This window comes from Epinephelus lanceolatus, chromosome 8 (assembly GCF_041903045.1).
Source record: "Epinephelus lanceolatus isolate andai-2023 chromosome 8, ASM4190304v1, whole genome shotgun sequence".
NCBI lineage: Eukaryota > Metazoa > Chordata > Actinopteri > Perciformes > Serranidae > Epinephelus > Epinephelus lanceolatus.
Window position 1 is genome coordinate 10,178,874 of NC_135741.1, and position 12,531 is coordinate 10,191,404.

The window sequence follows — 12,531 nt, forward strand, 5'->3', positions numbered from 1 at the left end:
TTATAATAAGCAGACTTGGCAACACTGCAAATGACTAAGGAGAAATTTGGACCCCGTAGCTGGACCAGTGATTTAACAGTTACCGTAGCTGGCAGATCCGCTGCTAAATTTCAGTGGCGAGAGCAGCTTACATGTCACCATTACATAAAATCATACTGTGAACATTATTGTCCACAGGTAATTGTTTGTCAAATAGAAAGGCGACCATGCCTTTTGCCCTGTAGGCCAACAATTATGTTTGTCAGCTGACAGTAACGTGGTTCCTGACTCCACCAACCTTTGGGCATGCCCACTGATGTTTTCCCACACTCTAAGCACTTGACATGTGGACGTGAGCTATTCACACAAACCTGCCTGAGACAAGCACAATGACACAATGAAACACAATTTAAAGAGGAAAAAGCTGAGGCTGAAGTCAGGGTTTTATTCGGAAACAAGTCCTGTTACTCCTTTGAGGCTAGGAAAAGACTTGTAAGACGTTTTTATTGGTTCTGGATTATGGTGATTTGTTGTACATGAAGGCATCTGCACATTTTTGCACGGTAGAGACTGCACATCTGGGCATTGCAGTCAATCATGGCAGACCAGTATTTTGAGACAAAAATCTATAGATCAGGAGTTCTGATTGATTGATTGTGGGCTGCACAGGAAAAGTGACTTTTTATTACACACTAACTTCCTAATGACATTTTTGTATGCCACCTTTTATGTCATACTATGACTTTTTATGACTTTTATGACACACTATGAGATTGTTAATGGCATAACCCACTATACAATGACTTTTTATGACTTTTATGACACACTTTGAGATTGTTAATGGCATATCCCACTATACAATGACTTTTTATGACTTTTATGACACACTATGAGATTATTAATGACATAACCCTCTATACATTGACTTTTTATGACATTTTACTGCACAAAATACTTCATAATCAACAGCGATTTCATAACAGTCATATTACATTCTAGTTTTCCACCTTTTTTATACTTTTTATTTGTGAACATTTTTTACATTTAATAATAAGTAATACTAATAAGTACAGAGGCAAAAGAAAAATAAAAGTCAAGGCAAATTTTCCTAATGTAAAGTACGATATCACATATGGTTCATACAGTAATCATGTGAGATCTGTCTTACTGGCTGAATAAACAGCATCATCTCAGCTGTTTTTCTCCCAGTTCTTTTTAAAGTCATATGGAGTAGGTCATCTGTTCCAGATGATTGAAGTGTTTAAACAGGATTAACAAAAAGACTAGCAGTGGGGCAGTTTATCTGGAGCCAGTATTTTGCAATGGCCTTTAATACTGGCTTACAGTAAAATCTTTAGTAGATAGGTGTCATCTTTACTGAGTTCGTCAGGTATATGTCCAAGATAAAGTGAAGTGGATGTTGTACCAATATTAAAACCCAAAGTTTTTGAAATGATTGTTGCCATTTCCTTCCAGAAAGTCTGAATGGAAGGACAAGACCAAAAAGCATATTTGACTATCGGAAGAGGGATGTGTCCTCTTCAGTATATTATTATAATTACTACTAGATTCTATCCAGCCACTGACTTTAAATGGTATAGGCTAATAATGACACATAAGCAACGTCATACGACATCATGCATTCATTCAGAATTATATCCATTTCTAAGTTACTGACTACCACTAAAACCTCAAATCCTACTTTTTTTCTGTTACTAGCAGGTTGCCCCAAATGACCCGTCCAGCAGGTTTAAATTAGGGCTGATCTGACTCTTGTATGTGCAGAGAGTAAGAGACTCTCAAGAACTAATGTATAGTTACATTTTTGTATGTGTTACAACAGCTGCAGTTCATTTAATTTTTAAATGGTTAGGGATTTACAAAAGCTTTTTCACATGAAGAATAGTCCATTTTTAAAAGCAACCTTTTCACTTAACAAAACACATGGCAGCAGGCCATGTACTTTCCTCTGCCGATGTCTATGTACTCTTTCCTCCCACTTCATCACACACACTTGACACCCACCCACACCACGTTGCAGACAATGGCAACACAGCGCAGGTTGAGATCATGTATTTGTGTTGACCTTCATCCCAATGAAAAGAAAATAATTATTCTTTCTATCTGGATAGTCCAGCTTGGCTATATCTGTTCATTTGGTGCAAACACAGCAAGATTATCATCAACGACCAGTCCAGCTAGTTCCTGTGGAATGCCGTTCCAAAGCGAGTTATCTGCTTTATTTCAGAGGCTTTGGATGTGCAGAAATGGCTCAGTAGTGATAACGTCTCTCTCTTCCTGTTTCTCTTAGACTCCGCTGCCAGAGGCCCTCAATTCAAAGGACACTATGAAGCAGGTGAGTTTGCCAGAGATGGTGAGCTGTGCTTTGGTGCATCATCTCCCTGCAGCAGAGAGTAATCCGATGTTCTCAACCCCTGCTGAACAAAAGAAGAGACACAGTGTCAGAGCAGAAGCATGATTGCAGCAAGTTTTAGCATTTAAGCTCCAATGAAAACAGACATTTTTAATAAAAACGACATTGGAAATTGGATTGTCTTTGCACTTTGGTCATCAGGGTTAGTCATTATCTAGCATCTTATAGTTACTCGTGATATCCTTTGTACTTCCTTATGCAAGACCTCCTTAACTATTTCATAATCAGGCTTGCAAGCATGTCTGGCTTCTTGACCTTTTTATCTCTCACTCTGCAAATTAGCTGACCACCATATGACACTGGTTGGCACAGTCCTCGAATTAAGTCTTTAAACTATCACCCGCCTGGATGTTCCTCTCTGTCCTCATGGCCCTCCCGATCTCTGCTATCATCCAGAGTTGCAGTGCTTGCATCCTCTCAAACTGCTGAACTTGTTCTTTTGTTGTTATAATACCCTGCATTACTACTCAAGCGAGTCTTAAAAAGCACATTCCTAGCGGGGCATGCAGTTACAAGAGTCTAAAGGGCACTTCAGGACCCACAGTTAATTGACCCTCCCCACCCTCCCAAGCCCTGCTTCACCCAGCCCAGGCCCCTCACACTGCCTTATCTCAGTGACTTCAAGAGCATGCCAAGGAGAGAACTTTCAGAACACTCATAGCAGACTCTGACATGGAAAGTGAAACCTGTTAAGGATCACCCAGACAGAAGAAGTGATAGAGAGGGGCCTGTTTACACCTGGTATTATCAAGCGTCTTGGGTGACCTCATCACAAGTGGGCAGCTCTAAATACAGGTGTGAATGCAACCAATGAGTCCTCAATGTATCTTGAGATCTGATCAGACCACATTAAAAGGTGGTCTGTGCTGCACGTTGTTTCACCAGTGTGTATACTTCAGTTAGGGTGCTTTCACACCTGCCCTGTTTGGTTCAGTTCAATTGAACTCAAGTTCGTTTGCCCCCTAAGTGCGGTTCGTTTGGGCAGGTGTGAACACAGCAATCACACTCAGGTGTGCACCAAAACAACCGAACTGAGACCTTCTCGAAGAGGTGGTCTCAGTCTGGTTACAAATGAACTCTGGTGCAGTTCATTTGTGGTGAGAACGTGTCTCGACCTGGATCTGAACCAACTGCAGTCACATGACGCATTGTTTGGGTTAAACATGAGCATGTTACAGTCCTGGAGGATTATTAATGTGCACCTCCTCCTGTACTGCCTTAATATGCACATTCAGCACATCCAATGCATCAAAACATTGTTTTCTAGTTGGAGCCGCGCCTCGTTTTCAAACTGTATGGTTTGACTAAAATGAACAATGACAGCAATATAGTCCACGATGAGCAGCGCTAAAATCAACCTGCATAGTTGTCCCTCCATTGTGACATTAGAAAGCGTCACATTTATGTTGCAAGTGTACTCTTCTTCAAAGTTTGGTTTACTTCCTGGATTTTTCCCACATGGAAATTCTGACCAATCAAGAGCAGCATTCTCAATTCACAGGGATTGGCTGAGTTTGCATTAAATGTTTTGATTACAACATCCTGGAAGGGCTGTAATGTGTCCTGGGATGGACTGAAGGTTCACCTTCTTATTTAAACTCCTTGCTTATCCAACTCCATAAGCAAACTTTCTGTTGCTGCCCATACACAAGTTAGACGTGGTTAGACGAACGGTCTGTTCAATATCTGCCCAGTAAGCTGAGCTAACATTGCCGCAGTTGTTAAACTCACACATACTGTACATTAAACGGCTTGACTCAGTTGTTATACCTCATAGTAGCTCTTAGGTAACATTAGCAGTGAGATGCTAACAGTTAGCCCTGTCACTTTGCATGTGTGGGTAGGTGGACTCTCCCTCAAGGCAAACTTGTAAATTGATGCTACATTGTTCATATAGCCTGACAAACTTCCCACCACTTATAATCAACAAAGCATTTGGTCGTTGCAAACAGTTTATTTGCATCTAGAACTGGGTGAGATCTGATCACATGTGACTAATGGCAGGTGTGAGCAGACATTTAGAGCGGTCCACTGAAAGAACGGGCCCATATGTCGTCCAGACCACTTTTCAATGTAGTCTGAGCGATCAGATCTCAAGATGCACTGAGGACACACTGGGTGTATTCACATCTGTTCTTAGAGCTGTCCACTGGTGATCCGATCACTCAAGAGGCACATTAACTCCAGGTGTAAACAGGCTTAGAGAAAGCGAGTGCATTTCAACCCCAAAGAATCAATGCCTGCGCAGTGTGTTTTGTTCTGGAGAGAGAAGAAAGAGAGGACAGAGTACTCATGTCTGCAGGAGGCGGGTGTTGCTAACCTCTCTGAGCTTTGTTTGGTTGCTTGGCAAATGTTGGCTCCAGATTCTTAAATCACTAATGAGCATCATACATTCTGATAGCACTGTAAAAGACAGATTGTTTTTAATAACATGTGTTTGATTGTGCTCCAGTTTATAAATGTTTCACCATTCTTGTTCACATGCTTACGAGTTACTGATCTTCGCATATAGAAGTACTTTTTTTTTTAGTTGTGTGACAAAAGTTTGACATTTTCCAGGCAACTCCTGGAGAGTGTAATTTTTGTCAGAAAAGCACCAAGGTACAGGACTTTGTGGATTACACAAATACATATACATAGCACAGTTATATAATATGTTTGTGTTCTTTTGGCAATTTTCCCATACACATCTAGCGTAGGTCATCAGTGTAAGTTCACATAAACTACAGCTATGACTTAAAAGATCTGAAACTGATGCCAAATGACCTGATCAAAGGCCTGGAAAAACCCATATCAGTCATACTGCAGCATGGAAATGTTTTGAAGTGTGGTCTTGTACTTTCCTCATGTAGAGAGACGGCAAAAGTCAGGTATCTGAAGTCCACAGGGCTGCATAACGCTCCTCGTTCACTCACACAGTGTTTATCTGAAGCTGCTTCTCACACAACACAGCCCACCCGGGTCACAGAGAGAGTAGGAAACAGAGAAATGTCTCGCCTACAGAGGAGACAATGAATAACTGTGCTCATCATCATTCCGCCCCACAGGACAAATGCATGAAACTAAACCACTGCACACTTCAATCAGCCAGGGCGAGCTTGAAGTTTAAGAGAAAAATACACAGGATAGATCATGTGATTGTGTTGGGATAAATACAATCACTGTCTTCCTTCAACCAAATGCCTGTTCACTCCTGTGTGATAGTAAAGACTCGCTGTAGAGTGAGCAAACTGTAAAGCAGCTGTTCTGCAGCCAGCCTTGCAAAAACAGGTGTAATTTAGGATTATAGGCAAATATAAAATATGTTGATAATTCAAGTGTAAACCAATATGAAGTCGATCACTTCACTTGACATTAGCAGACTTAAAGCACTTTCTAAGTATAAGCTGTTGACTGCAAAATGACCTCAGCAGCACAATGGAGTCATAAAATGGGTTATAACTTCCTGTACAAGCCTTACAGATGGCCCATACATCAGTGTTGGTCACTGCACACTGGCTGAGTGTGTATTGTACTTGGGAAAGGTGTTTGCTCTGTAATTCAGCTCAGCTGGAACAATTACCTGTGGGTTATAGTTCTTAGATAACATGATTGGGTGCCCTACATTCAGACAATAAACACCGGTTCACAGCAGACAGGCAGCGCTGAAATGAATCACAGGAGTAGAAAATGTTTCTGCATGTTAATGTGATGGTCAGGCTGGGCGGCGGGGGCTAGGCTCCCCCTCAGTGATATATGGCTTTTGATATTGTTTTTAAAAGGACTGGGTTAGGTAATGGAAAATTGCCTCATCAAGAAAATAAGTTTTGGAGCTGACATGCCTGAGAACGTGAGTCCCAGGGGAAAATGGGCCCCTGGGAATACTGGTGACCTCTAGACAACATAGCTCCAGAGGGACACAGCAGACGCCTGGGGGCACATTTACTCTGCTGATGTCAAGTCTGGGAATGGGCTGATGTGGGTGTGATAGGTTCAAGTGTGTGCTGTACAGTGGTACCCACAGTAGTCTGTTATACTTGTCATAGCCCCCAAAGAGCAAAGGTCCTGTTGGAGTCATTAAGGCATGGGTCAGTAGATAGCTTTTATATCCTGAATGAGTTGCAGAAATCTAGAGGAGGCAAAGGGTGCATGACATTTCTGATAGCTGTTTCCTCACATTGCAACAGGGTTCAGTATTTTTCAGCCTGGACCCCAGTTCCCCACGTTTTTGTGTCTAAGAGAGTAATGGAAACAACAATTTTTAAACTGGTCCAGTATTAAGTGAGACTTGTTTTGCCTGTTTTGAAACAGGCTGCAATGTTACAACTCAGGGCATGTTTGCTCCGTCAATTAACGTCCAGTAAAAGTGCTTGTTTTGTCATTGACAGGCCCCGATTGTTATTTTAAGTGCTGACAACTAATGGAAAGGATTCCTATAGAGATTTAAATAAACCTGAAGAGTAAGATTCTTTTTTTGTTTAACCAGAAATAGCCCTGAAATTTCTGTTGCCAAACCACCAGACTCCATTTAAAGAAACACAAATTTTGTCACTGTAAAACACACTTCATTCAAAATTGACAGAAAAAAAATTAAACTGATAATTATCATCTTGGTTCATCTTTCCACTGTTCCAACAATCACCACTTCTGGTTTGGTTGAATCAAACCCTTATTTACCCAGTTAGATGTGAAAATATGCTGCCTCTATACAAGCTAAAATTAGTCTTTATTCAAATGGAGTCTGGTGGGTTGGATGAGGGCAATGCTGGGACTGTTTATGGTTAAACAAAGAGGATCTTACTCTTAAACAAACAGGTCTATCTCTGTAGAGAATCTTTCTGTGAGTTGTCCGACACTTAGAATAATAATCTGAGCCTATCAGTTGCAAAAACAAGCACTTTTAGTGAACGTAAATTGACGGCGTAAACATACCATGAGTGGTTACATTGCAGTGTGTTTGGAGGCTATCAGCTGCAGCATTCTCACTCAATACTGGACTGATTTCAAAAGCTGTTGTTCCCCAGAGTCACCTACAAACAAAAACAAGGGGGAAAAGGGTCCAGATTGAAATATACTGGACGTAGAGAAGACACTGACATAGTAAATGGTCATCGTTAGCTTCTGTGTGCATCTCAAGACCACCACCCTGGGCAAATAGAAGTGGCTTGAGGAAAATCCAAAGCACAAACAGGCAACCATCTGAGTCACTCGTGAAATCACAAGACTCGGTGCAGGAAATGTGAGAGATGGAGTCCAACAGGGAGGAAGCAGAATACAAATGTCTACTTTTGACGATCTTTAAAGCTGCCGTTAGTAACTGTTTTTATCATAACTGATAAAACTGTCACTATATCCTGACAATAGTACACGAGACACATAATCTGTGAAAAATCATGTTCCTCTGCCTTGTCTTAGTGCTTCTAATGGCATGTGAAAGAATTAAATGCACCTGAATGAAAACAACCACTCAGAGCAGAGAACTATCTGCTCCGACAGATGTCAATCATGTCAATAGTTGCTAACTGTGGTCAAATTGTCAAACTAGGTAGCGCTGATCAAATATGAATTAAGATTCTGTTACTGCATTGCCTATTAATTGCCTCAAGTGTTTTCAGAAACATATTTTAGTGTACTGTTTAGCTGTAAAATGAGAGGGTTTGTGACCCAGGTGAAAACAGTCGAGCCAGTGGCCAGAGCAACCTTTTTCACTTTAAAGCTAAACAGTCTGCTAGCCACTAGGCTAATTTGTGCAGTGTAAAATGTTCCAGGCTTGCACTAATAACATTAGCATGTTAAATTTGTGTGGAAAACGTGTCTAGTATAAGCCAATTGTTTTGTTGGTGAACCTTGTGAGTCATAATGGAGCCATATTTTTTAACACTACCTTTGTTAAATGTTGGTGTTCTTCCCTACTTCATATGAGTAGAGGAAAACGAATGTATGCAATGCAAAATATCCCGTGCAAATAATGTTAGCATGTTGTTTTCGTGGGGAAAACGTGTCTAGTCTAAGACAGTTGATTTGTTGGTCAACTGTGTGTGAGAATGGAGTTTGAAACACTACCTTTGTTAAATGTTGGTGTTGTTCCCTAATTCATATGAGTACAGGAAAAATCCACTAGTTGCTAGGCTACTTCATACAATGTAGAATGTCCTAGGCCTGTGCAAATAAGGTTAGCAAGTTGTATTTGTGTGAAAAATGTGTGTGGTATCATACAAGTGTTTTGTGAAGTTAGGGCAACATGTCCCTCTAAACGGAGGCACAGTCCAAAGCGGGTGTTATGAGAAATCATTTGCAAGATGGCTGCCCAAGCAACAAAATAAACCCACAAATGTAGCCTATTTTCTTCGTTAGCAAGGCAAGCGTTTTGTTTGTGAACGCTGAGTTATTATGAAGCCATTTTTGTGTACTTGTGTGTGATATTTTCGCTTTTAAGCTGTGTTAAATGTGTGTTTTAAATCAATAAAACTTTACAGCACTTCACAGAAAACCCACAGCCGATTAGCGTTTTGGAGGTGGTGTGGACCACTTGCGTGGAGATGACACACAACTACAAATCCGCCTTTAGAGAACCTTCAGATCTTATTGGTCCAAACGCAGTGCAAATGCCATTAGAAGCATTAAGAGGAGGCAGAGGTTTCCCAGATTATCTGTCTCATGTAGGCAACTACTGTTGGGATGTGGTGTCAGTGTCAGCAGTGACAGTTATTTCTGTCAAAGTTACCAACTGTAGCTTTGAGACAGTAAATATTGTTGGGTGGTAGTTTAATCCAGTTTGTTTCTGAAATGGAAGCTGAGCATGCTGCAAAGCGTGAAAAGGCCTGAAATAGGACAGGCGCATTACAGCCAAAAACAAAGCACATTCTTGTTACATAAGCCTTGCTTCTGCATCAGTGGCTGACAGGTTTTGCACCCCTGTCTGCAGCCTTTTTTTCAGTTTTAGACCAGTGTGAGTTGTGTGTATGTGTGTCAGGGGGTGGGGGGAAAGACTCGAGAAGGTTCAAAGGAAATACACTGAGGGTGGTCAGAAAGGGAAAGTTTGCTGTTGCTGTGTGTCGCCCAGAGAGTGAGTTGTAGAGGCGTGGGACTCTGCGAGGTGTGGGAGAGTTTTAAAAGAGCCATTTTTTTCCCCACATTCTCACCTCCCTGCCACCCCCACACACACACCACATTTTACTCCGACACCCACAGATATCTCCACTCACACTGTTAACGTCCATGCCATCACACACAATCCTCACACTGAGGGGAAATGCAAAGAAACTTGTCTGGCTCTCTTTCCCTTACACTCACACATGCACCCTTGTTTCTTTTGCTAACTTCTGTCTGTTGCCAACACACAAGCCGGTTGTTTCAGTAAACAAGACCGCCTGACTGTGTAACATACCCTACTTATGTACACTCCTTCACACACCGTTTTATCACACCAGGAAAGAGAGCACAATTCACATTAATGTCTATGGAAAAATAAAACCTTAATAGTTCAAGTGCTTCATCTTCTTTTTTATGTCTTTATAGTTTCTTTCAGATCGTGTTGTAAAGGCAGCGAGATCAGTGTATAGTGTCATGATCGAGAGGAACCCTGGACTGATCCGAGATAGAAAGTATCACCTCAAAACATACAGGTACCCATACTGGTGGTGTGACTTCCTGCATGTTAAAAATCTCTGCTAATGACATGAAGATTCACATGTTATATTTCTCTCACAGACAGTGTTGTTCTGGTAAAGAACTTGTTGACTGGCTGATGAAACAAAATGACTGCCTGCAATCAAGAAGCCAGGCAGTTGGGATGTGGCAGGTCTTGGTGGATGAAGGAATTCTTGTCCATGGTAAGAACTAAAGAGCTGAATTTTATGTAATTGTGTCTTAAAGGAACAGTGTGGAAGATTTAAGGAGATTTAGTGGTATCTAGTGGTGAGGATTACAGATTGCAACCAGCTGAAACTTCATTGTTTCTGACACTGCTCGTCACAGAGGGGCTGCTGAATTCGGTGGCTGACGCAAAAACACCAGTGTTTGGTTTGTTTGTTCTGGGCACCTTAGAAACATGGCAGTGCAACATGGCATTCTCCATAGACGAGGATGTGCTCCCTATATAGATATAAATGGCTCATTTAAAGATAATGAAAACACAACAAGTCTTATTTTCATGTGAATATACAATAAGTAAGGGGAGTCGGTGGCTTAGTGGTAGAGCAGGCGCCCCATTTACAAGGCTGTTGCCGCAGCGGCCCGGGTTCGAATCCAGCCTGTGGCCCTTTGCTTCATGTCATCCCCCCATGGCATGGATTGTAGGAGTGTGTGGAATAATTCCACAAGAAATCATGTCCTATCCTGCTATTGTTCTAATATATTCTGACAATAATGTCTCAGACTGCACTTGAGAATTTCCCAGAAGTGCTTTGAGTAGCTTGAAATCTGGTGACTGAGCCTCCTGCCAGGGATTTGTTTTACAATGTGTTCACTCAGTCAAGTGTTCACCAGCTGCTTATGCTCTCTGGACGGGGCACTGTCTCCCTGAAAGAGGCCACTCCAATCAGGAAATAAATGCTTCATCATCAAATGAAGGAGATCACTCTGAATAAATTAATCTTATTTCCATTTATCTTGTCATTCTGGAGTTTTGTAAAGTTACTACCTGACCAATAATTTTTCTGAAGGTCATTTTTATTAATTTATTTCCCCTTTGTTTCCTTTTTTAAACCAATGTGTGTGTGCTGTAGTAAAGGGACATTTAGTTTCACCCCAAAATCAAAAACAGATATTTTACTCTCACCTGTAGTGCTGTTTATCAGTCCAGATTGGTTTTTGGTGTGAGTTGCTGAGTGTTGGAGATATCAGCCATAGAGGTGTCTGCCTTCTCTCCAATAAAATGGAACTAGATGGCACTTGGCTTGTGGTGCTCAAAGCACCAAAATAAAATATTTGAGCAGTTTCCTGTAGAAGCCATTTTCTTTCTACAAAACTACACCCATTAACATTATCACTGTGTGGAAGGAAGTGTGCATCTACTGCTAGCTTACCTAGCACCAGTGAACTAGCTACCATTACGGCTCACCCGAAGAGGACGCCATTAATGTTTAGTGCTGTTTATCAGTCCAGATTGTTTTTTGGTGTGAGTTGCTGAGTGTTTGAGATATCAGCCGTAGAGATGTCTGCCTTCTCTCCAATATAATGGAACTAGATGGCACTCAGCTTGTGGTGCTCAAAGCGCCAAAAAATACATTTGAAAAACTCAACAGCAATGTCTCTGTCTAGAAATCATGACCCAGTTACTCAAAATAATCCACAGACCTTGTTGTGAGCAGTTTCACGTAGCAACAATTTTCTTTCTACGAAACTACACCCACCAACTGTATCACTGTGCTGAAGGAAACGTGCATCTACTCATGGTTGAGAGGCTTGTGCTTGTGACAAAGCGAGATGTAAACATTAATGGCGTCCTCTTCAGATGAGCCGTAATGGTAGCTAGCTCACTGGTGCTAGGTAAGCTAGCAGTAGATGCACACTTCCTTCCGCACAGTGATAATGTTAGTGGGTGTAGTTTCGTAGAAAGAAAATGGTTTCTCCAGGAAACTGTTCAAATATATTATTTTGGCGCTTTGAGCACCACAAGCTGAGTGCCATCTAGTTCCATTATATTGGAGAGAAGACAGACATCTCTACAGCCAAAATCTTTAACACTCAGCAACTCCACCAACTACACCAAAACAATCTAGACTGATATATAGAACTACAGGTGAGAGTAAAATATGCATTTTGGATTTTGTTGTGAACTGTCCCTTTAACTGTTTTGACGTAATCATTCCTCGAAAGGTCTACACTCTTGGTTACATTTGGGTCTCGTTAATGTTTCCCCCTCTGTGTTCTGCCTCAATCAAGTGAAACATGAGTTGAACTTCCACGACAAGGACACCCAGTTCTACCGTTTCCAGGACTCTGAGTTCAGCCTGAGCCACACAACAAATGAGAAGGACTTGGAGGACGAGCTGCAGGAGGGTCTGTCACTGCTGTCTCAGCTCGGTCCTGACGCTCTGCTCACTATGATTCTACGCAAATGGTCAGTATGTTGAGCCTTTATTTAGGTACTACGCATTAAAACCCGTTATGTGACATTACCTAGTTAGTAAAGTCCC

The 12,531-nt window shown here is 41.4% G+C and overlaps 1 protein-coding gene across 2 annotated transcripts in view; it reads left to right on the top strand.

Moving 5' to 3' along the window:
- The window catches only part of rapgef3 (Rap guanine nucleotide exchange factor (GEF) 3), a 45,917-nt gene that overhangs the window by 15,459 nt on the left and 17,927 nt on the right, over positions 1–12,531 (top strand). For both annotated transcript variants that reach the window (XM_033628391.2, XM_033628390.2), the window contains 4 exons: positions 2,291–2,335; positions 9,911–10,017; positions 10,103–10,224; positions 12,278–12,455. In XM_033628391.2, coding sequence (XP_033484282.1) covers positions 2,291–2,335; positions 9,911–10,017; positions 10,103–10,224; positions 12,278–12,455 — 452 coding nt within the window. The remainder of the gene's footprint in view (positions 1–2,290; positions 2,336–9,910; positions 10,018–10,102; positions 10,225–12,277; positions 12,456–12,531) is intronic.